Consider the following 26,086-nt stretch of genomic DNA (forward strand, 5'->3'; position numbering starts at 1 on the left):
CATATTAAATTGAAATATGCTATACCAAGTGCAATAATGATTTTTAAGAGCTAGTATTCCTCTTTAGAATGACTATTTTTTAGGGGGCAGCTAGTTAGCCCAGTGGATTGAGCCTGGAGATGGGATGTCTTGGGTTCAAATCTGGTCTCGAACATGTTCTAACTATGTGACCTTGGTTAAGTCACTTAACCCCTATTGCCTAGTCCGAATTGCTCTTCTGCCTTAGAATCAATATACAGTATTGATTCTAAGATGGAACATAAGACCTCTGGCTGCTGTAGTTTCCACTTACTCTATATAAGATTCATTTTGGTCAGATGTCCCTTCCTCCTTCTTCAACTTTTTCCAGAGGCTCCCTGGTGACCATAACTTGGATCATTTCCTAAATCTAGGTACCAAATATTCTACAGTAGTCTGTCTTTTTTTCTTTCAATATGCCTTTTTATTTTTCTTACTTTAAACACTATAAGAATTCTTCTGGATTCTAAATTTAGAGACTTATAACTCTTTGATGGAAAAGAGATCTATCAAATCTATTACTATCAATCAAAAGCCTCCAGAGGAGATGGAAGCTCAAACCCCCAACAACCCTCCCCCAGAGACTACACCAAGAGATCTTCTGTTAAAGCTCCAAAAGGGGAGACTGATAGAAGTCCCCAAAAAACAAAAAAATGAGAGGAACAAGAGCACAAATATGGGGAGTAAAGAAAAGGTGAATTTGAGCAAACAACAGAAAAAGAAGAAAGAAACTACAATAGACAGCTACTACTCAGCAAATGGAACAGAGGGGGAGTGATCAGCAAACGATAAACCAGAAATCCCAGCGAATTGGATACAGGCTGTGGAAGAACTCAAAACACAACTAAGAGAGGCTGAAGACAATTGGGAAAAGAACTTAAAAACTAAGATAACTCATCTGGAAACAGAGGCACTTGAACTAAAATGAGAAAATAGTGTCTTGAAAGCCAAAATCAACCAGCTGGAAAATGAGGCAAAGGAGATGAAAGATGAGGCAAAGGAGATGAAAGATGAGGTAAAGAGGATGAAAGACGATCTTCAAAGAAAATCAGACCAGAAGGAAAAGGACGACCAAAAAATGAGAGATGAAATCCAATCTTTAAGAACCAGAATACAACTGGAATTAAGTGACCTCACAAGGCAGCAGGACACTATAAAACAAAACAAAAAAAATGAAAAAACTTGAGGAAAATGTGAAGCATCTCATTCACAAAACAGATGATTTATAAAATCGTTCAAGAAGAGACAATTTAAGAATAATTGGACTACCAGAAGACTACAACAAAAGAAAAAGCCTGGACATAATACTAGAGGAAATTATCCAGGAAAACTGTCCTGAGATCCTAGAACAAGAGGGGAAAGTGGAGATTGAAAGAATCCACAGATCACCCCCTGTATTTAATCCCCAACTGACAACACCAAGAAATGTTATAGCCAAATTCAAAAACAATCAGATGAAAGAAAAGATATTGCAAGCTGCCAAGAAGAAGCCATTCATATACCATGGAAACACGGTGAGGTTAACACAGGAGCTGGCTGCATCCACACTGAAGGACCAAAAGGCATGGAATACGATATTCTGGAAAGCAAGGGAACTAGGTCTACAACCAAGAATAAAATACCCATCAAAACTGACGATATTCTTACAGGGGAAAGTATGATCATTCAAAACAAGATAAGAGTTCCAAGCATTCATAGATAAAAGACCAGACATGAACAGAAAATTTGATGTCCAACCACAGAACTCAAAAGACTCATCAAAAGGTAATTAAAAAAGAGGGGGAAAAACAAACAAAACAACAACAACAAATTTTTAAGAGACTCAATAAATTAATATGATATGTAACCCTATAAGAAAAGAGGTCATTGGTAACTCTTAAAAACTGTTGCTATCACCTGAGCAGCTAGAAGAATTACACTCAGAGGGAACAGTGACAAACTGTATAGGATGAAAGGACAAGACATAAATAGGTATATAGATATATGCATGCAAAAATACATACACATGAGCATGCATATATATATATAAATAGAGCTTAAAAATAGGTTAATATTAAAAGAAATGGGAAAAAGAAACAAATGGGGGTAAATTTATACGTCATAAAGAAGCTCATGGTGGGAGGGAGGAGAACATCAATATACTAGAAGGGTAAAGAGGTCGGAGACAGGAAATACTCAACTTTTACGTGCTTTGAAATTGACTCAAAGAGGGGAAAGCAATCCAATCCATTGGGGGCAGAGAATAGATTTGCGCTCAATAGGGGAGTAGAAGGGTAACAAAAGGTCTGGTGGGGAGGGAAGTAGTACAAGAGAGGGAGGGGGCGGGGGGATAATTTTAGAAAGACTACAGGGAAAATAAGGGGGGGAATAAGAAGGGAGTGGGAGAGAAAGGGAAGTAAAATAAGGGTGGGAACAAGGGGGACTGTTTAAAAGCAAACATTGGTGTAGAAGGAAATAGTGAAAGAAGAAAAGGCAGGAACAGGAGCAGAAATCAAAATGCTGGGAAATGCACAGCTAGTAATCATAACTCTGAATGTCAATGGAATGAACTCACCCATAAAACGCAAGCGAAGAGCAGAGTGGATTAGAATCCAAAACCCTACCATATGCTGTCTACAAGAAACACACACGAGGAAGGTAGATACACATAGGGTGAAAGTAAGAGGGTGGAGCCATATTATTGGGCATCAACTGACAAAAAGAAGGCAGGAGTCGCAATCATGATATCCGACACAGCCAAAGTAAAAATAAATCTAATTAAAAGAGATAGGGAAGGTAATTACATCCTGATAAAAGGCAATATAGACAATGAGGAAATATCTGTACTCACAATGTATGCACCAAATGGCATAGCATCCAAATTTCTAAAGGAGAAACTAGAGAAGCTCATGGACGAAATAGATAGAAAAAATATACTAGTGGGAGACCTGAACCTTCCTCTATCTGAACTAGATAAATCAAACAAAAAAATAAATAAGAAAGAGGTAAGAGAAGTGAACGAAATCTTAGAAAAATTAGAGTTAGTAGACATATGGAGAAAAATAAATAGGGACAAAAAGGAATACACCTTCTTTTCTGCAGCACATGGTATATTCACAAAAATTGACCATGTATTAGGGCATAAAAACATTGCAAACAAGTGCAAAAGAGTAGAACTAATAAATGCAACTTTCTCAGATCACAATGCAATGAAAATAATAATTAGTAAGGGAACATGGAGAGGTAAATCGAAAATTAATTAGAAATTAAACAACACGATTCTCCAAAAACAGTCAGTTAAAGAACAAATCATAGAAAAAATTAATAACTTCATTGAAGAAAATGACAACAATGAGACATCCTTTCAAAACCTATGGGATGCAGCCAAAGCAGTACTCAGGGGGAAATTTATATCCTTGAGTTCATATATTAACAAATTAAGAAGGGCAGAGGTCAATGAATTGGGCATGCAAATTAAAAAATTAGAAAGTGAACAAATAAAAAATCCTCAGATGAAGACTAAATTAGAGATCCTAAAAATCAAAGGAAAAATTAATAAAATTGAAAGTCAAAGAACTATTGATTTAATAAATAAGACTAGAAGGTGGTACTTTGAAAAAACAAATAAAATAGACAAAGTACTAGTCAGTCTAATTAAAAAAAAGAAAAGAAATAAACCAAATTGACAGTATCCACGATGAAAAAGGAGAACTCACCTCTAATGAAGAGGAAATTAAGGCAATCATTAAAAACGACTATGCCCAATTATATGGCAACAAATATGGCAATCTAGGTGATATGGATGAATACGTACAAAAATATAAATTGCCTAGACTAAAAGAGGAAGAAATAAATTACCTTAACAATTCCATATCAGAAAAAGAAATTGAACAAGCCATCAAAGAATTCCCTAAGAAAAAATCCCCAGGTCCAGATGGATTCACAAATGAATTCCATCAAACATTCAAAGAACAACTAATCCCAATATTAAACAAACTATCTGACAGAATAAGCCAAGAAGGAGTTCTACCAAATTCATTTTACAACACAAACATGGTACTGATCCCAAAGCCAGGCAGGTCAAAAACAGAGAAAGAAAACTATAGACCAATCTCCCTAATGAATATAGAGGCAAAAATTTTAAATAGGATACTAGCAAAAAGACTCCAGCAAGTCATCACAAGGGTCATCCACTATGACCAGGCAGGATTCATACCAGCAATGCAAGGATGGTTCAATATTAGGAAAACCATCCACATAATTGACCATATAAACAAGCAAACTGACAGAAATCACAAGATTATCTCAACAGAGGCAGAAAAAGCCTTTCAAAGAATACAACACCCATTCCCACCCATTCCTATTGAAAACACTAGAAAGGATAGGAAAAGAAGGGCCTTTCCTAAAAATAATAAACAGTATATAGCTAAAACCATCAGCAAACATCATCTGCAATGGGGATAAACTAGAAGCCTTCCCAGTAAGATCAGGAGTCAAACAAGGATGCCCATTATCACCTCTATTATTTAACATTGTACTAGAACCAATAGCAGTAGCAATTAGAGAAGAAAAAGAAATTGAAGGTATTAAAACTGGCAATGAGGAGACCAAGCTATCACTCTTTGCGAATGATATGATGGTTTACTTAAGGAATCCTAGAGAATCAACCAAAAAGTTACTCAAAATAATCAACAACTTTAGCAAAGTTGCAGGATACAAAATAAACCCACATAAGTCATCAGCATTTCTATATATCTCCAACCCAGTTCAGCAGCAAGAATTAGAAAGAGAAATTCCATTTAAAATCACCCTTGACAATATAAAATACTTAGGAATCTATCTGCCGAGACAAACACAGGAACTATATGAACACAACTACAAAACACTCTCCACACAGTGAAAACTAGATCTAAACAATTGGAAAAACACTGATTGCTCATGGGTGGGATGAGCTAACATAATAAAAATGACCATCCTACCCAAATTAATTTTCTTATTTAGTGCCATACCTATTGAACTAACAAAAAACTATTTTACTGAATTAGAGAAAACCATAACAAAGTTCATTTGGAAGAATAAAAGGATCAAGGATATCCAGGGAAATAATGAAAAAAAATACAAAGGAAGGTGGTCTTGCAGTCCCAGATCTCAAAACTATATTACAAAGCAGCGGTCATCAAAACAATTTGGTACTGGCTAAGAGACAGAAAGGAGGATCAGTGGAATAGACTTGGCGTAAATGGTCTCTGCAAGACAGTTTATGACAAACCCAAAGACCCTAGCTTTTGGGACAAAAATCCATTATTTGATAAAAACTGCTGGGAAAATTGGAAGACAGTGTGGGAGAGATTAGGTTTGGATCAACACCTCACACCCTACACCAAGATAAATTCAGAATGGGTGAATGACTTGAACATAAAGAAGGAAACTATAAGTAAATTAGGTCAACACAGAATAGTATACATGTCAGACCTTTGGGAAGGGAAAGATTTTAAAACCAAGCAAGACTTAGAAAGAGTTACAAAATGTAAAATAAATAATTTTGACTACATCAAATTAAAAAGTTTTTGTACAAACAAAACCAATGTAACTAAAATCAGAAGGGAAGCAACAAACTGGGAAACAATCTTCATAAAAACCTCTGACAAAGGTTTAATTACTCAAATTTACAAAGAGCTAAATCAATTGTACAAAAAATCAAGCCATTCTCCAATTGACAAATGGGCAAGGGACATGAACAGGCAGTTCTCAGCCAAAGAAATTAAAACTATCAAGAAGCACATGAAAAAAATGTTCTACATCTCTTATAATCAGAGAGATGCAAATCAAAACAACTCTGAGGTATCACCTCACACCTAGCAGATTGGCTAACATGTCAGCAAAGGAAAGTAATGAATGCTGGAGGGGATGTGGCAAAGTAGGGACACTAATTCATTGCTGGTGGAATTGTGAATTGATCCAACCATTCTGGAGGCCAATTTGGAACTATGCCCAAAGGGCGATAAAAGAATGTCTACCCTTTGATCCAGCCATAGCAGTGCTGGTTTTGTACCCCAAAGATATAATAAGGAAAAAGACTTGTACAAGAATATTCATAGCTGAGCTCTTTGTGGTGGCCAAAAATTGGAAAATGAGGGGATGCCCTTCAATTGGGGAATGGCTGAACAAATTGTGGTATATGTTGGTGATGGAATACTATTGTGCTCAAGGGAATAATAAAGTGGAGGAATTCCATGGAGACTGGAACAACCTCCAGGAAGTAATGCAGAGCGAAAGGAGCAGAACCAGGGGAACATTGTACACAGAGATTGAATCACTGTGGTACAATCGAAGGTAATGGACTTCTCCAGTAATGGGTTTACAATGTCCCTGAACAATCTGCAGCGATATACAAGAAAAAAAAAAACTACCCTCAAGCAGAGGACAAACTGAGAGAGTAAAAACACCGAGAAAAAGCAATTGCTTGACTACAGAGGTTGAGGGGACATGATCGAGGAGAGACGCTAAATGAGCACCCTAATGCAAATACCAAGAACAAGGAAATGGGTTCAGTGCAAGGACATATGTGATACCCAGACGAATCGCCTGTAGGCTAGTGAAGGGGTGGGGGAGGGGGGCGTATGGGGTTTGGGGGAGTTAAAGTAAATGATCTGTTTCCAATGAATAATGTATGAAAATAACCAAATAAAATAATGTTTTAAAAACTAAAAAAAAAACTATTACTATCATTGCTAAATCTAATTATTGTTAGGAGCCAACTTTTGTACTTCTCAGAATCTAGGGAATCAAATGGCAAACTATAGCCATGAGCTTGTGAATCTTGAAATTTCTCAGACTTCTGAATGTTAAAAAATTCCCCATTGGGGAATTTTTCATTGGGACAATTCCCTATTGGGACTATTCCCCATTTTAAACAGTGAAGCTACTTAGATCTAAAATGTGAGACCTCTACTTAGATCAGAAATGTGAAGACCTCTACTCCACCCATACTTAAGCCTGCTTTAGGGGAGAAAACTCCTTGCTGAACAATGAAAAATACTTACACCCATACTTAAGCCATGCCTATTTTTAGAATTAATACAAGGGGGTGCTAAGTACCTATAAAGGTCAGGCAACTTGTGAACTTACAAGGATCAAAGAGGAAAAATCTTACTCAGAGATTCTAGCCTACTCAGGTGTGGATTACTAAAAGGATTAGTCTACTCAGGTGTGAATTCAGAATGGGCTGTCCTTTGGAAAACGTCTACTGTGATTGGTAGACGGAAGAACTTAGGGGAGGTGACATAGGAGAAAACCCCCTATATAAGAAAAGGATAGGCTGTTGAAAAGATATAGAGTCTCTTGAGAGACAGTCTCTAAGGAGGTTTTTGAGAGAAGGACAATCTCTAAGGAGGTCTCTCAAGGGAGGCTTACTCTGGCTGGAACTCCCTCTGGGGAGACTCTGTCCCCCTGAATCCTTGCTTGAACAGATCTTATGGTGAGTGATTAAGGACTGACTGATCTTTTCTTTTAGGGCTTAGGCCTGGGTTGGCCAGGGCTGCCTGGGCCGGCCTATTCTTTTCTCATTTATTTCCTTTTTTTCTCTCTCTCTTTCTTTGATTCCTCATTGTATTATTAATTAAATTCTCTATAAAACCCAGTTGACTTGGGTATATTCATAATTGGGAATAATTCCCTGGCGACCACCTTATATTTGATTTTAAAACAAGACACTGTAGTGAACACATATTTTCTGTAGTCACAATTTACTCACCTACTCTTATATCTACTACAATTTAAGTCTTCCACTATTTTAACTCACTACAGTTTACAACCTCAACCATTTTAACTCTTACAGTTTATATCTCCAACTATTTTAATTATTACAAGCTAGCACTTGATCTTTGATTGCAAGATATACCTAAAGTCAGATCTCATGAGAAAAATAATTCACACAAAAGTTTTTACTTACACTATATGTGCAAGGTCAAGTGGCTTCTCTGGTTGCTCAGGAAAAACAGGATGTGGGGGCTCCCTGGTGGGCACACAACCCAGAGATTTACTAATTGCATGGCTCAGCTTCTTTGCAGGTGATTTCTGTATCAAAGGGAAAAAAATCAATTAAACATTCAAATGAACTATCTATTGTGTTTCTATAGGCTATAATAAATATTTTAAATACAGAGAAAGCTATCTGAAAGAATAGTAGGTTGGAAATGAAAGATCATGGATTCTTGTGCTGGATCTGCCATTAATGGCTTTTTTATTCCAAGTCATTTAAGTATTCTTGATCTTGACTAGATGAGATGATAGTGATGTTCTCTTGGAGCTGGAACATTGAATGTCTATGATTGAACAATTATATAGTAGCAGGAAATTAAAGGAAACCAAAAACTGCCCCAAGGTTATTTTTATTTTATAATGAGTAAATTCTCACTACATCATATTTCAAACCTTTCCACCATAGAGAAGCTTTTCCAAATCACTTTCTTTTCCATTAACTTGGAAATTTTTTTATGTCAATTCCCTTTGTCTCTATGATTATAACACTGTCCCAGCAACATAACATGTCCCAGTACATTATTAAAGTACTATTATTTATTTCCTCAATCATATCCAAGTAACCTCTGATAGTACAAAGGGATAAGTGCTAAAAGAAAGAAAATAAAATTTTAAAACATTTTAAAAGGTGTTTTAGGTATTTATTTAGTATGATAACAGAATGAGTAGTTGAAAGAGAAATTAACATATGGGCACAAGTATAATTTTTTCACATACAATCATGTTCTTTCTTCTGCCTTTTAAAATACAGTATAGGCACTACTAGGAGGGAGATACCAACATTCTCATACCAAAAATCTTTATCTGCTAGATCAATATCAGAAATGGAAAATGAATTGTTCTTTTATTCTAGATCTAAAGGAATAAAGACTGTTCCAAAACTAAATTCTTCTTGTCCAATATAATGCTTATATTAAAAAATCATAGACCTAAAATGCTTTGTGATAAAACTCATTTAAATCTATATTTGAAACTCTTGTTCAAATTCAATTTTAAATTTTAAAGAAAAAAAAAACAGGAACTCTAGGAAAAAAAAGTTCTGAAAAATTATTACTTTAATTTTATAGCTAGCCTGAAAAAATAATGCATGGTATCAAAATTTATTCTATACTATTAGTTCATATTACAAATAACCATATCGCTAGAAATTTGGACACCAGATGATGAAACATCTTAGCCACAAAAAAACAAGAAAGTTGTCTACTAAAACCAATGATGGCTTACAATCTATACTAGACTTGCCCATTCTGAATGAAATCATGATTCTTTTGAAGTATCATGAATAACAGGTACACAGATTTGTATCACTAAACAAAGGGAAATTGATCAAAAATATTAGTAGACCCTGAATCCTTAGAGTAAACTCAATGACTAAATAGCAATTTTTTTTAAGTTGCTGTGGGAAGATTTATCTCAATTTGTAAAAAGGGATGATTAGATGCAGGTCCTTTCTAGAATAGTAACATATTTATTAGACTTAACCCAAAACTAATCACAAGTGAAAATATCTAATGGGAGAGCAAAGGTATTTTACTCTTCTTAGAAATCCAATAAGAAATTACTTTTGCCAAGATGGGGATTTTTACACTTTTGCATTTAGCTTGTTTTCCCTTTAACTCTGTGTTTGTCACAAAGTGGGGAATGAGAAGAATCAGAAAACTGACCTGGCTTTCTGAAAGAGCAAATTAATACTATCCATTTAATTAGCTTCAACTGGCTTATTAGCAGGCCGAATGGACTACCCCTGGCTAAAAACGGAAAAAAAGACACTGAACTGAAATCAAACAAACAAAAACCTACTTAAAAGGGTTTTCAGATGTCAAACTTCACTGGGGAATCTAATTTAAAAATAGAATTGAGAGTGTAAGGCACATTCATTCTAATCAAATCTAGTAGCCAGTAATCTTAAAAAATGAAAAAATAAAATACAACCTATTTAGGCTAATCCTTAATTCTTAGCAATCACAATCTAATAACAAGAATGGGAGATTAGATTAAGTTACAATTGCCCAGTTAAGAAACAGCAAGGCTACTACTAAATAATAATGTTTTCTTTTTCAAGGATATTAAAAAATCATCTTAAAGTATACTATTTTTTCATCAAGAGAGCTGAGAAGTCACAGTACAAGTTTGAAAGGTTGATATCTTTGTGTTGATAATTGGGAGCACTTTATAGGGTAAAATAATGGCATATTGTGCCCAGCTTTGTAAACAAAATAATATTCCTTATTTATTTATTTTTTAAAACTTTTATCTTCTGGCTTAGTACCAGTTCTAAGTCAGGAGAGCAGCAAGGGCTAGGCAACTGGACTTAAATGACTTGTCAAGGGTCATACACCTAAGAAGAGTGAGGACATAATTCAACTCGGGTCCTCTTGACTCAAAGCCGGGCATTCCATCCACTGTCCCAGTTAGCTACCTCCCACCCCAACACAAACTTCTGAACAACAACAACAACAAAAAACCACCTTATTTAATTATAATGACCAAGCCAGTCCTTGAAGAGATAAAAAAATAAACATTTCTCCCATCATGGGTATTGAATAATACATGTGTGTTCAAGCTTGGTTGATGTGGTTTCTAGTTTTGCTGAACTGTTTTTTGTAAAATCTTTTTATTTTAATTTTTGTTACAAAGGAAATATCCCTGAATAGGGGAGACAGAATCAACATATTCAGAAATTAACGAAATGGCAAAAGAAAAGATAGCAATTTTTAAAAAGATGTTATCATAAGAGTGCAGGTCAAGGATAAGAGACCAGACTAAGACAGGAATAATGTAACTGAAAGGGTCCAAGAGATGCTATGGACTGGGTCAGCAAGGTGGATAAGTGGATAGGGAGCTAGGCCTGGAGTCAAGATGTCCAGGGTTCAAATTTGACCTCAGATACTTCCAAGTTAAATGGCACTGGGCAAGTCATTTAACCTCCATTACCTAGCCTTCATCTTTCTTCTGGAACTGATACTTAGTATCAATTCCAAGAGAAGGTAAGGGCTTTAAAAAAATAAAATATTTAAAAAGAGATGCTATGGAATAAAATGAACAATTATTATATATGTGGCATGAAGAATAAAAATCTTGAGGAAGACCCCCAGATTCTTTTTTGGATGGACTGTTATCTAGCCATGCTACCTGTCTTCAATTCCTAGAGCTGATTTTTTTGAAATGAAATATAAAGCTTTATATTTTCCTATAAATTTCATCTTATGAGACTTGGCTCAATGTTCAAGGCCATCAGAATAATGTAGAAACTGATTTTGTCATCCAATAAGTTAGTACCCTCTTCGTTTTATATCACCTACAAATTTGATAATCACACTACCTATGCCATTATCTAAGTCACTCATAAAAGCAATTAAAACAGCAGAAGGCCAAGCAATACATCCCTGGGGCCCTTCTGAAGAATTTCCAAAATAACATTAAATGACAGATGGTTACTTTCTAGATCCAGCCATTCATCTAGTTCTCTATCTAGATAGACCAGATCTATCTTTTTCTCAACAATATGAGACACTATCATGTGCTTTTATCAAAATCTAGTTAACAATAACTATACTCTTCTCCTGATACTGTGTCAAAAATTAAATTGAATTAGTTTTATATAAACTGTTCTTGAAGATGTACTTTATTTACTATTACATATTAACATAAAGTATATATAAACATACAATATATTAATTTATAAATTATATAACATTTGATATTATATATGAGTATATTATATTTACTATTGTATAATATTTAATTTAATATCTATCTCCATAAAAGTCAACAGGGGGACAAGTGAGGTGTCATAGTGGATAGAATGCCAGGTCTGTAGTTGGGAAGATTCAACTTACAGAGTTTAAATCCAGCCTCAGACACTTACCAGCTGTGTGACTCTGGGCAAATCTCTTAACCCTATTTGCTTCACTTTCTTCACATGTAAAATGAGTTGGAGAAGGAAATAGCAAACCACTCCAGTGTCTTTGCCATGAAAATCTAAATACAGTCATGAAGAATCAGACACAACTGAACAAGAAGTCAATAGGAGGGCTCTGAACACTAAATACAATGTTAATTTCTTTCCTCAGTCACCACATGTAGAGGTACAACAGAAACATATTAAAGGTTCACATCAGAAAGTGTTCCAGTTCCTCTATATCTCAAAACCAAGAATTGAAGAGAAGACAAAAATCAACACAGTAAAGCCTTTAAGGGTTTGGGATCTACATGAGTGAAAAGAACATCCATGCATAGGTGAAATGCTAGCTTTTTTTAAAGCATCCCTAATGAGCCTTCCAAAGCTCTGATACCAATATGTTCTTGACAACTAAACTAGAAGGAAAGAAGAAAACTATAAAACAGTATCTCTAATGAATTCAAATGCCTACATGATAAGTGAAATATTAACAAAGAAGTTGCAAGAACATATTTTTAAAATTATGTATTATGACCAGATTGGATTTATACCAGGAATGCAGGGTTGGATCAATATAAGGAAAACTATAAACATAACAGACCATGTTAATAACAACATAAAAAATCCCACATGATTGCAGCAACAGATGCTGAAAAAGTTCTTGAAAAAAAATTCTGCATCTCTTTCTATTAAAAAACACTAGGATGGACTTCCGGTCATGATGGCGGCTTAGAAGCAGCAAAAGTTCAGACCTCTGAAAACCCTTCCTTACTGATCACAAACTGAATGCTCCTAGGGGACTGAAATTCAAACTTAACAACAGGACAGAGGCTGGGAACCCTCCTTCTGGACTCAAATCAAAAGATATTCCCCCCAAAAGCCAGAATCCAAGAACACTTGGGTCTAAGGAGAAGGCAGAAGGAAGGTCCCAGGACCCCTCCCCCCCAACCCAGAGCGCTGAGCCCCCAGCGGCAGCAGGAACTTCTGGGCGGGCAAAGGTGCTGGTTTGGAGGGTCTATCTTGTGAGCAGCAGGGCAGCAGGCTCAGAGCATCCAGTGCGGGCAGTGGGGAGGAAGCCAGGAAGAGATTGGGAGCCTGAAGCCCCGTGGCTGGGTCATTCCATCTGGCTCCAGTCTCACCGTAGGTTTTTGCCTCAGGGCACATCCAGACCAACCCAGTTGAATAAATCCCATCAGGAGTCCTCAGAGCTCAGGGATGCCAGCACCCCTCCTCCACTAGAGTGCAGGGTCTCCCGAAAGGACAGGAACCTCAGGGCTGGCAAAGGCACTGGGGTACCTTGTGGACAGTGCTGTGCAAGGCTCAGAGGGTGGAAGTAAGGCAGTAGAGAAGCAGCTGGAGAGAACTGAGAGCAGTAACACCTGAAATGCCGGCAGGTAGGGGTGGGGAGACCCTGGGCCTTCCTGGTAAGACAGCGCAGCTGCAGAGAACAGACAATTTGACTGGGGCTAAAGCCTCGGATCATCGAACCCATACACTGGGAGCCAGCCCTCCTCACTCAGATTTCTGACTGGAAAGGGGAGGAAAAACCATAGAGATGGCAAACAGTGCAGAGGTGCAATAGCCTCCAAACACCAAGAAAAGCAAGAAGAAGGGGGTGACTTTGGACACATATTATGGAGAAAAATACAAACTACAGAGGAGATAGAAGAGGAAACACAAACAAATGCTCCAAAACCTTCCAAAAGAAATGGAAATTCTCTACAAGCTCTTGAAGAATTTAAATTGGAAATTATCAAAAAGATGGAAGCCTTCTGGCAGGAAAAATGGGAAACAATTCAAAAGGAACTCAGCAATCTGAGGGTCCAAAATATGCAAATGCAAACAGCTCGAAGCCTCAAAAAAACAGGTCAGACCAAACTGAAAAGGAAAACCAGTCTTTAAAGGTCAGAATTAGGCAACTGGAAGATAATGATCTTGCAAAAAAGCAAGAATTAATAAAGCAAAGTCAAAAGACTAAAGAATTAGAAGATAACATAAAATATCTCACAGACAAGGTGACAGACCTGGAAAACAGAGGAAGGAGAGACAATCTGAGAATCATCGGCCTACCAGAAAAGCCAGAAATAAATAGTAATCTTGATATCATAATACATGATATCATCAAAGAAAACTGCCCAGAGATTCTAGAACAAGGGGACAAAATATGCATTGAAAGAGTATACAGAACACCCTCTACACTAAATCCCCCAAAGATAACTCCCAGGAATGTAATTGCCAAATTCCAAAGCTTCCAAAATCTTATAATCCAGAAAAAGACAATTTAGATATAAAGGAACACCAATCAGGGTCACACAGGACCTATCAATTTCCACTCTGAATGACCGTAAGGCATGGAATATGATATTCAGAAAGGCAAGAGAGCTGGATCGTCAACCAAGAATCAGTTATCCATCAAAACTGACTATATACTTCCAGGGGAAAGTATAGGCATTCAACAAAATACAAGATTTCCAAGTATTTGTAAAGAAAAGACCAGAGCTCTGTGGAAAGTTTGACAGTTAAACACAAAAGAGCAAGAGAAACTTGAAAAGGTAAATATGAAGGAAAGGGAAAAGGAGAAAAATGTTATCTTTTTCTTTTATTCAAACTCTCTTCTATAAGGACTGTGTTTATATCAAATTATATATATTAATATGTGAGGAAAATGTAATGTGTAATTCTCAAAAACTGTATGCATCATTAGAGTAGTAAGAAGAATCACAAATAGGGAAAGTTTGGGGCATCAAAATGATATGGAGAAAGGGGGGAATAGAAAGAAAAAGGGAGGGGGGAATTGTTGATGGTACTAAGATATACTCCAAGAAATAGGAAAAAAAACCAACTAAATAGATTAATCTTTCTCACAGAAAGATACACATGGTAAGAGGAGGGGAAGAATTCTTCTATAAGAAGGAGTGGAAGAGAGTTTTTACTTAAACCTTACTCTCAGTGAAATCAACTCTGAAAGGGAAGAGCATCCAGATCCATTGGGATCTTGAATTCTATCTTATCCAACAGGGCAAGGGAAAGGGGAAACTAAATGGGTTTGGGGGGAGGGAGTACAAAAAAGGAGGGAAGAAGAGGAGGGAGGAGAAGGGAACAAAAAGGGAGGGGCCAGAAAGGGAAGCACAACAAGGGAGGGGACCAGGGGGACTGGTTTAAAGTAAATCACTGTTTTAAAAGGTTATAGTAAAAGAAGAAAGGTCAGAATTAAGGGAGGATATTAAAATGCCAGGGAATCCACAAGTGACAATCATAACTTTGAACGTGAATGGGATGAACTCACCCATAAAATGTAGGCGAATAGCAGAATGGATTAGAATCCAAAACCCTACCATTTGTTGTCTTCAAGAAACACCCATGAGGCGGGTAGACACACACAAGGTCAGAATTAAAGGATGGAATAAGACCTTCTGGGCCTCAACTGATAGAAAGAAGGCAGGAGTTGCAATTATGATATCTGACAAAGCCAAAGCAAAAATAGACCTGATTAAAAGGGAAAGGGAAAGTAAATATATTTTGTTAAAAAGGACTATAGACAATGAGGAAATATCACTAATCAACATGTATGCACCAAATGGTATAGCACCCAAATTTCTAATGAAGAAACTAGGAGAATTGAAGGAGGAAATAGACAGTAAGCCATATTAGTGGGAGATCTGAACCAAACACTATCAAATTTAGATAAATAAGATTAAAAAAATAAATAAGAAAGAGGTAAAAGAAGTGAATGAAATCTTAGAAAAATTAGAGTTAATAGACATATGGAGAAAAATACATAGGGACAAAAAGGAATACACCTTCTTCTCAGCACCACATGGCACATTCACAAAGATTGACCATACACTAGGTCACAGAAACATGGCATACAAATGCAGAAAAGCAGAAATAATAAATGCAGCCTTTTCAGATCATAAGGCAATAAAAATAATGATCAGTAAGGGTACATGGAGAGCCAAATAAAAAATTAATTGGAAATTAAATAATATGATACTCCAAAATCGGTTACTTAGAGAACAAATCATAGAAACAATTAATAATTTCATTGAGGAAAATGACAATGGTGAGACATCCTTTCAAACCTTATGGGATGCAGCCAAAGCAGTACTCAGAGGAAAATTCATATACTTGAGTGCATATAATAACAAATTAGGGAGGGCAGAGATCAATGTATTGGAAATGCAAATAAAAAAACTTGAAAGTGAACAAATTAAAACCCCCCAGAAGAAAACCAAACTAGAGATCCTAAAAACTAAGGGTGAAATTAAGAAAATCAAAAGTGATAGAACTATTGAACTAATAAATAAGACTAGAAGCTGGTACTTTGAGAAAACAAAATAGACAAAGTACTGGTCAATCTAATTTTAAAAAGGAAAGAAGAAAAGCAAATTAACAGCATCAAAGATGAAAAGGGGGAACTCATCTCCAATGAAGAGGAAATTAAGGCAATCATTAAAAACTACTTTGCCCAATTATATGGCAATAAATATACCAATCTAGGTGATATGGATGAATATTTACAAAAATATAAATTTTCTAGACTAAAAGAAGAAGAAATAGAATTCTTAAATAATCCCATATCAGAAAAAGAAATCCAACAGGTCATCAAAGAACTCCCTAAGAAAAAATCCCAAGGGCCTGATGGATTCATAAGTGAATTCTATCAAACATTAAAAGAACAGCTAATCCCAATACTATACAAATTATTTGACATAATAAGTAAAGAGGGAGTTCTTTCCTTTTATGACACAAACATGGCACTGATTCCAAAGCCAGGCAGGTCAAAAACAGAGAAAGAAAACTATAGACCAATCTCCCTAATGAATATAGATGCAAAAATCCTAAATAGGATACTAGCAAAAAGACTCCAGCAAGTGATCAGGAGGGTCATTCACTATGACCAAGTAGGATTCATACCAGGAATGCAGGGCTGGTTCAATATTAGGAAAACCATCCACATAATTGGCCTATATCAACAAGCAAACCAACAAAAATCACATGATTATTTCAATAGACGCAGAAAAAGCCTTTCAAAGAATACAACACCCATTCCTATTAAAAACACTAGAAAGTATGGGAATAAAAGGGTCTTTCATAAAAATCACAAACAGTATATATCTAAAGCCATCAGCAAACATCATCTGCAATGGGGACAAGCTAGATGCATTCTCAATAAGATCAGGAGTGAAACAAGGAGGCCCATTATCACCTCTATTATTTAACATTGTACTAGAACCAATAGCAGTAGCAATTAGAGAAGAAGAAAAAATCAAAGGCATGAAAATAGGCAAGGAGGAGACCAAGTTATCACTCTTTGCAGATGATATGATGGTCTACTTAAAGAATCCTAGAGAATCAACCAAAAAGTTACTCGAAATAATCAACAACTTTAGCAAAGTTGCAGGAGTCAAAATAAACCCACATAAGTCATCAGCATTTCTATATATCTCCAACCCAGTTCAGCAGCAAGAATTAGAAAGAGAAATCCTATTCAAAATCACCTTAGACAAAATAAAATACTTAGGAATCTATCTCCTGAGACAAACACAGGAACTATATGAACACAACTACAAAACACTCTCCACACAACTAAAACTAGACTTGAGCAATCGGAAAAACATTATTTTTGCTCATGGGGAGGACAAGCCAAGATAATAAAAATGACCATCATACCCAATCTTATTTATCTATTTAGTGCCATACCCATTGAACTTCCAAAAATTTTTTTTTATTGATCTAGAAAATACCATAACAAAGTTCATTTGGAATAACAAAAGATCAAGGATAACCAGGGAAATCATGAAAAAAAATACAAAGGAGGGTGGTCTTGGAGTCCCAGATCTCAAACTAGATTATAAAGCAGCGGTCATCAAAACAATTTGGTACTGGCTAAGAGACAGAAAGGAGGATCAGTGGAATAGACTTGGCGTAAATGGTCTCTGCAAGACAGTATATGACAAACCCAAAAACCCCAGCTTCTGGGACAAAAATCCACTATTTGACAAACATTGCTGGAAAAACTGGAAGACAGTGTAGGAGAGATTAGGTATGTATCAATACCTCACACCCTACACCAAGATAAATTCAGAATGGGTGAATGACTTGAACATAAAGAAGGAAACTATAAGTAAATTAGGTCAACACAGAATAGTATACATGTCAGACCTTTGGGAAGGGAAAGACTTTAAAACCAAGCAAGACTTAGAAAGAGTCACAAAATGTAAAATAAACAATTTTGATTACATCAAATTAAAAAGTTTTTGTACAAATAAAACCAACAAAACCAAAATGAGAAGGGAAGCAACAAAGTGGGAAACAATTTTCATAACAAAAACCTCTGACAAAGGTTTAATTACTCAAATTTATAAAGAGCAATCAATTGTACCAAAAATCAAGCCACTCTCCAATTGATAAATGGTCAAGGGACGTGAACAGGCAGTTTTCAGCCAAAGAAATCAAAAGTATTAGTAAGCACATGAAAAAGTGTTCTACATCTCTTATAATCAGAGAGATGCAAATCAAAACAACTCTGAGGTATCACCTCACACCTAGCAGATTGGCTAACATGTCAGCAAAGGAAAGTAATGAATGCTGGAGGGGATGTGGCAAAGTAGGGACACTAATTCATTGCTGGTGGAGTTGTGAATTGATCCAACCATTCTGGAGGACAATTTGGAACTATGCCCAAAGAGCAACAAAAGAGTGCCTGCCCTTTGATCCAGCCATAGCACTGCTGGGTTTGTACCCCAAAGATATAATAAGGAAAAATACATGTACAAGAATATTCATAGCTGCGCTCTTTGTGGTGGCCAAAAATTGGAAAAATGAGGAGATGACCTTCAATTGGGGAATGGCTGAACAAATTGTGGTATATGTTGGTGATGAAATATTATTGTGCTAAAAGGAATAACAAAGTGGAGGGATTCCATGGAGACTGGAACAACCTCCAGGAAGTGATGCAGAGTGAGAGGAGCAGAACCAGGAAAACATTGTACAAAGAGACTGATACACTGTGGTACAATCTAACGTAATGGACTTCTCCAATAGTGTCAATACAACATCCCTGAATATTCTACAGGGATCTAGGAGAAAAAACACTATCCACAAGCAGAGGACAAATTGTGGGAATAAAAACACCAAAGAAAAGCAACTGCTTTACTACAGCGGTGGAAAGGACATGAATGAGGAGAGACTATAAATAAACACCCTAAGGAAAATACCAACAACATAGAAATGGGTTCGAATCAAGGACATATATGATACCCAGTGGAATTGCGCGTCGGCTATAGGAGGGATGGTGGGAGGGGGGGAGGAAAAGAAAATGATCTTTGTTTCCAAGGAATAATGTTGGAAAATGACCAAATAAAATAATGTATAAAATTTTAAAAAATAAACATTCAAAAAAACACTAGGATGAAGAAAACTAAATGAACCTTAATTTTATATGGTAAGTATTGTTCAGTCGTTTCCATAATGCCTTACTCTATGTAATCTCATTTGGGGTTTTCTTGGCAAAGATACTGGAGTGGTTTTTCCTTTCTTTCTTCAGGTCTTTTTACAGATGAAGAAACTGAGTAACAGGGTGAAGTTACTTGCCCAGGATGACACAGCTAGTAAGTTCTGAGACCAGATTCAAACTCAGGAAAATGAGTCTTCCCAACTCCAGGACCCATACTCTATCCACTATACTAGCTAGATAATCTAAAACTGAGAATTGACATATATAATGGAGAAACAGACTAGAAGCCTCTGCCAGTACAGATGGTAAAAGCAAGGATGTTCACTATCACCACAATTATTTAATATAGACCTGGAGGTACTAGCTCTAGGAACAAGGCAACAAAAAGAAATAGAGGGAATAAGCCTAGAAATAAAACTATCATATTTTGTATATAAGATATGGGACCCCAAAGAGTCAACTAATAATTAAATTAAATGACAGAGAAAGATTTCTTCCTGTATGAGTGAGGTAGTATGGAGGATAAAATGTCAGGCATGGAGTCACAAAGATCTAAGATCAAAGCCAGCCTCAGATACTTTTCTTAACCATGAGACTCTGGCTAAGTCATTTAACCTTTGTTTGCCTCAGTTTCCTCATTTGTAAAATGGTGATAATAATAGCGCCTGCCTCCCAGGATTGTTGTAAAGATCAACTGAGATAATAACTGTAAAGTGCCTAGAGCAATATCTGGCCTAAAGTGGAAACCATGTTAAATGTTAACTCCTATTATTACCATATCATCCTGGGGAAGATGTCCCTACAGGAGAGTGGGGGGAGGACATCTTTCCAGTTTTGTGTCCTGGGCTCTCTGTTCTCTCCTTTCTCCATGTTTAACTTTCCTGTTTCATTCTACCAGGCTTTGCCACCCTTCTTATAGTTCCCAAGCTATATTTGCTATTTTTGTCACCATCTCTGCCTCTCCTACTCTCCTCATTTCTCTCTCACTCTACCAATCTTTACATCTGTCTTTCTTATATTTGTGAACATCTCCCTCTCTTGGTCACCCTTTACCTCTTTCTCTCAGAGCATTTCTCTTTCCCCTCCCACACCAGGTAGTGAACAGAACAATTTATACAGTAATGGCATCATTATTAAGGAAAATAACTTTGAAAGATTTAAGAACTCTGATTACTGCAATGACCAATCATGATTACAGAAGAACAATGATGGAACCTGTTTCCCAACTCCTGACAGAGAGTTAATGGACCAAAGATGTAGAATAAAATAAATATTTTCAAACACCAATCCTGTAGAGATTTGATTTGTTTCTTTATACATATTTGTTATAAGGGTCTTATTTTTCTTTTTCTTCAGTGGGGGAATGATGAAGGGGTAGGAAACAGGCATAGATATGGTTGTCTAAATCAAAAGAGAAAGAAGAAACTGTCATTGAAGCATAAAAAATCAAAAATCAAAACATACATACAAACCTCATACAAAAAAGAAAACCAAAGGAAGGCCAGAAGATATCACAGATAAGCAGGACAGTTGTGAAAGTTACATGCTGAATTAATTATATATTTGAAAAGCAAACTATATAACAGAAATTTGCAGTTTCATGTATAATCCTTATTTCTTCTTCTATTATGTACATTTCCAAAAAATATTCATTTTATTAGGCATTTAAGTTCAGATCTAAAATAAATAAATCCCCGCCTTTCAAAAGTATTCCTAACATTCAGCATAATGAATGAATAGAATTTTAGGCCTAGCCTAAAGACAGGCTTGAATGAACCCTCACAAAAGACAAAAACTGCAATAAAAAGTCATTTTACCAAATCAAAAATAGGAGAATAAATGTAAAGATATAAGATATACTATTGTTGTTTTTATTATTATTTCTCAGACTTCCATTTAATTGGCTTTTATATAGTCAGTAGAATGGGTTCACATGGAAAAAGCCTCTTCTAGAACACATGGGAAGAGCCTATAGAAAGAACCGAGATAAGAAATCTGGTGGAATGAAAGAGAACTAAATTTTCCATTATATATTCTAGGTCCAAGAATGCAACAGCTCATCCCATTGGTGAAAACAACCTCTGGCAGGAGACAAATGTTGATTTCAAACTGTGACTCAAGCATGAGACCAACTATGATGCCCCAGAGACTGAAAGCTGATGCTGGTCTCACCAACCACAAGGCAATAGTCACTGGGTCAATGCCAAGTTTTACTATGGGCAAAATGAAGGCTTCCCTAACTGTATAGGCTTAAGCTCAGGAAACTTAAGCACTTAAAGCTCCACCAAGAAAAAGAATCATTTCCCTGGCCAGGACCATTATATCTCTTTATAATAGTCTCTCCATAGGCTAGATGACAGCATGATCTTAGGGTGGTGGAAACAAAGTATCAATGGAAATTGATGGATCCAAGTTGGATATGAAGGGGAAGGGAGTAGAAACAGTAGGGAAGGAAGAAAAGCCATAAGAAGCAAAGCAAACCAGATGTAGATTCTGGGCTGGGGCAGAGATCGAAGCTTATCTGATATTTCTACTGTCCTCAGGAAGGGGCCATGGGATCTGAGACCTATTAAATCTTCTCAAGAGGTTTCTGTTCAATACCTCTTTGGGAGCAAATTCAAACTCATCCTTCAGGCTCACCATCTAGGTCCTTACTTAATAGTTCTTTTGACTTTTTGGTCCTATGGGCACTCCAAGATGTTCTTTTCCTCCTACATAACCAAGGGTTGATGAACCATTCCAGCTCAAAGTCCTCACCACAATGCAGAGAAAACTCAAAAAAGGAAAACAGCTATAACAACCACAAACCTTGACTTGTCCTGCCAAAGGCCAGCAGTATCAGGCCAAAGTTCCCTTTGCTTATCTGCAAATTTATTCCTGTATTCCCTCTATTGAGTCAGCACCATTCTTGAACCTTGATGGATACCCCAGCTCCAAACCCTCCACTCTCTGTCTCCAATGCCTGGTATTGCTTACTACAGATAAGAACCCAATAGAATTCCACCCTATCTCACTCATGTGGGATGCCTAACTCCACCCAGGATCCTAACAAATTTCTCTACATCCATTTTCCTTGAACACCTCTGCACTGTTTGCATATCCTTCCCTTGATAAAGTTTTTACTTTTTCACTGACCCCTCCCTACATTTTGTTTAGCTATTTTCTTCTTAGAAGCAGGACATCACTTGGTGCTATGACTAAAGATTTAGTAGTCACACCAATTTCCCAACTTTTTATTTAGGGAATATTAAGATCAAGGTCTAAATAGGAACCATGTTCCTTGATGGTAGCGCTCCTCCTCCTCTCCAACAACAGGGCTATGATTAGGGACCTTTCCCCAAACCTCAAGAACCTCAGGTTTTCTCCATATAAGTAGCAGATAAGGAAGAATGTTGCCTTTTCTTTTACTGAGACTTTTATATTCTGAATCTCCCTACTACCAGGAGTAAAACAAAGTAAGACAAAAAGGCCACTGGCCATGTGACAGGGTGCATTGACTCATAACACAGCCTCATAACAACACATAGCCGTTCAAAGCGCAGGCTATATGACAACTATGGCTCAATGATCCTTAGTCCTAACCCAGGTCCCACTTCTTCCTATACTCTTGCACCTGCTAGTAGGCTTTGTGCCATCCCCTACCCTACCTGATCAGCTTGCAGACCAATTTGATGTTTAAAATAATACGCTTGGAGCTGCTAGGTGGATTGAGAGCCAGGTGCAGAGATGGGAGGTCCTGTGTTCAAATCTGGCCTTAGACACTTCCTAGCTGTTTGACCCTGGCAAGTCACTTAATCTCCATTGCCAAGCTCTTACCACTCTTCTGCCTTAGAATCAATACTAAGACAGAAAGTAAGGATTTTTTAAAAAATAAAATAATACTCTGCTTCTCCTGGTGAATCAGCACAACCAGCAAGGGATTCCTGAGAGAGCAGGCAAGAGGCAAGGTAGAGCTTCTACCCCAACTCCCCCTGGGCTGATTAGATCAAGCAACAAGGAAGCAAAATGACCTTGTTGGCAGCTTAACTAGACCAGCTGAGTGCACAAGATAGAAGTTGTCCTTAGAACAGTAGGTATCCAACAAAATTTTCTAATGGAATTGACTATGCCAAATTTATAAAGAACCTTAGCACATGAATGACTACTTAGGTACAATTTCCTCCACCAGGTGACTGCTTGACTATTCTCAGGCCAGTGTGATTGTTGTTTTTCATACCTTCCCCATCTCTTGGTTACTCAGGAGGATCAGCTGTTTTCAATCTCAGTACTGATTTTATTCACAGTATCCTGCTTCCTATCCTACCTTAGATCTTGATCCACTCTCCTCTTTTTTTTTTTTTAAAGGCAATGGGGGTTGTGACTTGCACTCTACTCTTTAACTTAGAGAACTTGCCTGTTTTTCTTACGCCAGGTATATTGGTGTAAGAAAAAGAAGAATTTGAGGTTAATGGACTTGAAATCAGGAGGTTCCCTAGCTTCAAACTTAAGGCTGATCCTTACCAACTGGGTGATCTTGAGTGACATCACCTCTGTGAACCCATTTCTTTTTCTGTAAAATGAAGATATTTGCACTATCTGTCTTATAAGATTTTTGTGGGGAAAGGGCTTTGTAAACTTCAAAAATAAATATCATTTAATACTGAGTTATTATTATTATGAGAAATTTCAATTCTACATTAAGAAATACTCCCTAACAATTAAAGCTATGCCAAAGTACCATGGGCTGCTGAAGCAGTTTAAGTTCCTCCTTCACTACAAATCTTTAAGTAAAGGCTAAATGATCACTTATTAAGGATGTTCAAGAGGGAATTCGTATTTCAGGTATGGTTGGACTAAATAATATGTAAGAGGCCACCAAATTCTATGAAGTTTCCATTTCAGTGTAATAATAATAACAATAATAGCTCTATTATAAGGATTCTTTAACTTACAAAGAGATCATATTTCCAAAATCCCTTAATAAATCATTTATGTCTTACAGAAATTGTTACAAATAATGGTCCAGGTCCCAGGTCAGCCCATAAAAGACTACTTACCCTAATATAGCCTAATTTTTGTTGTACAAAAGTATTATTGAAACTAACCACTATTTATAACACTTTCTACAGGACAATGCTTTTAACTGGGGTGTCTGGAAGCATATCTTCATTGTCTGATTAAACCCTTTTACTTTTAACCTCGATACCACATATGGCATTCTCCTGCCCTCTGCTACTGTGGTTGCCCTTTTGCTGCTCTAGTCCCAACACTGGAAATAACATTGTTGCACTCCACCTCCCTGGCAAACAGCATTATGTCTGAAAACTATTTCCTTCCCTTGTAGCAAAAATCCTTTTCCATAGCAATAAAGAGGCTCTAGCAGTGGGGCTAAGAGCTACTGGGATGGCAGCAATGATAATGGCACTCATTGCAGAGGTGAACCAGTGACATTATCAATGGGAACAAACTCTTCCATTGCTGGCTCACTCAGATGTATAAAAAGTTGATAATTTAAGAATTCCTATACTGGAGGCTAGGCAACTAGGTAGTACAGTGGGCAGAGTGCTGGGTCTGGAGTCAAGAAGACTCATCTTTCTGAGTTCAAATAGACATTTAATAGCTGTGTGACCCTAAGCAAGTCAAACCCTGTTTGTTTCAGTTTTCTCATCTGTCAAGTAAGCTGCAGAAGCAAATGGCAAACCATTCTAGTATCTTTGCCAAGAAAAACCAAATGGAGCAATGAAGAGTTAGATATAACTGAAAAAAGGGGGCAACTAGATAGCTCAGTGGATTGAGAGCCAGGCCTAGAGATGGGAGGTCCTAGGTTCAAATCTGGCCTCAGACACTTCCCAGCTGTGTGACCCTGGGCAAGTCACTTGACCCCACTGTCTAACCCTTACTACTCTTCTGCCTTGGAATCAATATATAGTATTCCAAGACAGAGGGTAAGGGTTTTAAAAAAAATAACTGAAAAACAACCCTATAGGCTAATATAACCATAATTTATTTTGAGCTAGAATTGCTGGATATTTATTACCTTTTCTAAATTAGTATATATCCATAAAGTAGAGATGCATGTATATTCACTACTTTTTAAGTTTATTCAAAGAAACAGCTATATGACAAATTTGTAATATGTGTAAAAAGAATTACTTGGATAGTCATAAGTCACTCAAATAGGATAACTTACATTTCTATAGTAGTGAAGGATTTATATAGCACAGTATCTCATTTGAGCAGATATCAATATAAAGCCAGGCAATTATCTCCATTTAATGAAGGCACATCAGGGGGTTACTGAAAATACCATAAAAAACAGATGAAAAGAAACATATTTCCCCAAACTCCTCCCTTTTCTACATATGGAAGTTAGGTTACATTCTCCATATTAGTTCTGGTGGCCACCTGTTAGGCCCAGAAAAGATCTAAAGAAGTGGGAAGGTTTTTGGAAAAGTGATGTATTGCTTAAAGGAAATTGTTCCTTTTGAATAAGTGCTTGGGCTAAGTCATCCATGTCATCTCCTTGCTGTTGAAAAAAGCTTCAGTGCTTATCTACATACCAATTCTTGTTTTGTTAAGTTCTCCATCTCTCTGAACAATTGGATATATTTCAAATGTTCTGTTTTGGGATTCAAAGTTTATGCATCTGGACATGGACATAGGAAAAAAAAAACAGTTCAACAAAATAAAACAAATGTCACATGATATGA

At 36.7% G+C, this 26,086-nt stretch overlaps 1 protein-coding gene across 12 annotated transcripts in view; it reads right to left on the bottom strand.

The window, feature by feature from the left end:
• DTNB (dystrobrevin beta) overlaps positions 1 to 26,086 on the bottom strand; it is a 398,765-nt gene that overhangs the window by 189,083 nt on the left and 183,596 nt on the right. For all 12 annotated transcript variants that reach the window (XR_008915458.1, XM_056813141.1, XM_056813139.1 and 9 more), the window contains exon 9: positions 7,949 to 8,073. Coding sequence is in view for 11 of the 12 variants with exons in the window: in XM_056813141.1 (XP_056669119.1) it covers positions 7,949 to 8,073 (125 nt within the window). In the remaining variant the exon portion in view is untranslated. The remainder of the gene's footprint in view (positions 1 to 7,948; positions 8,074 to 26,086) is intronic.

Source organism: Monodelphis domestica, chromosome 1 (genome assembly GCF_027887165.1).
Source record: "Monodelphis domestica isolate mMonDom1 chromosome 1, mMonDom1.pri, whole genome shotgun sequence".
NCBI classification, from domain to species: domain Eukaryota; kingdom Metazoa; phylum Chordata; class Mammalia; order Didelphimorphia; family Didelphidae; genus Monodelphis; species Monodelphis domestica.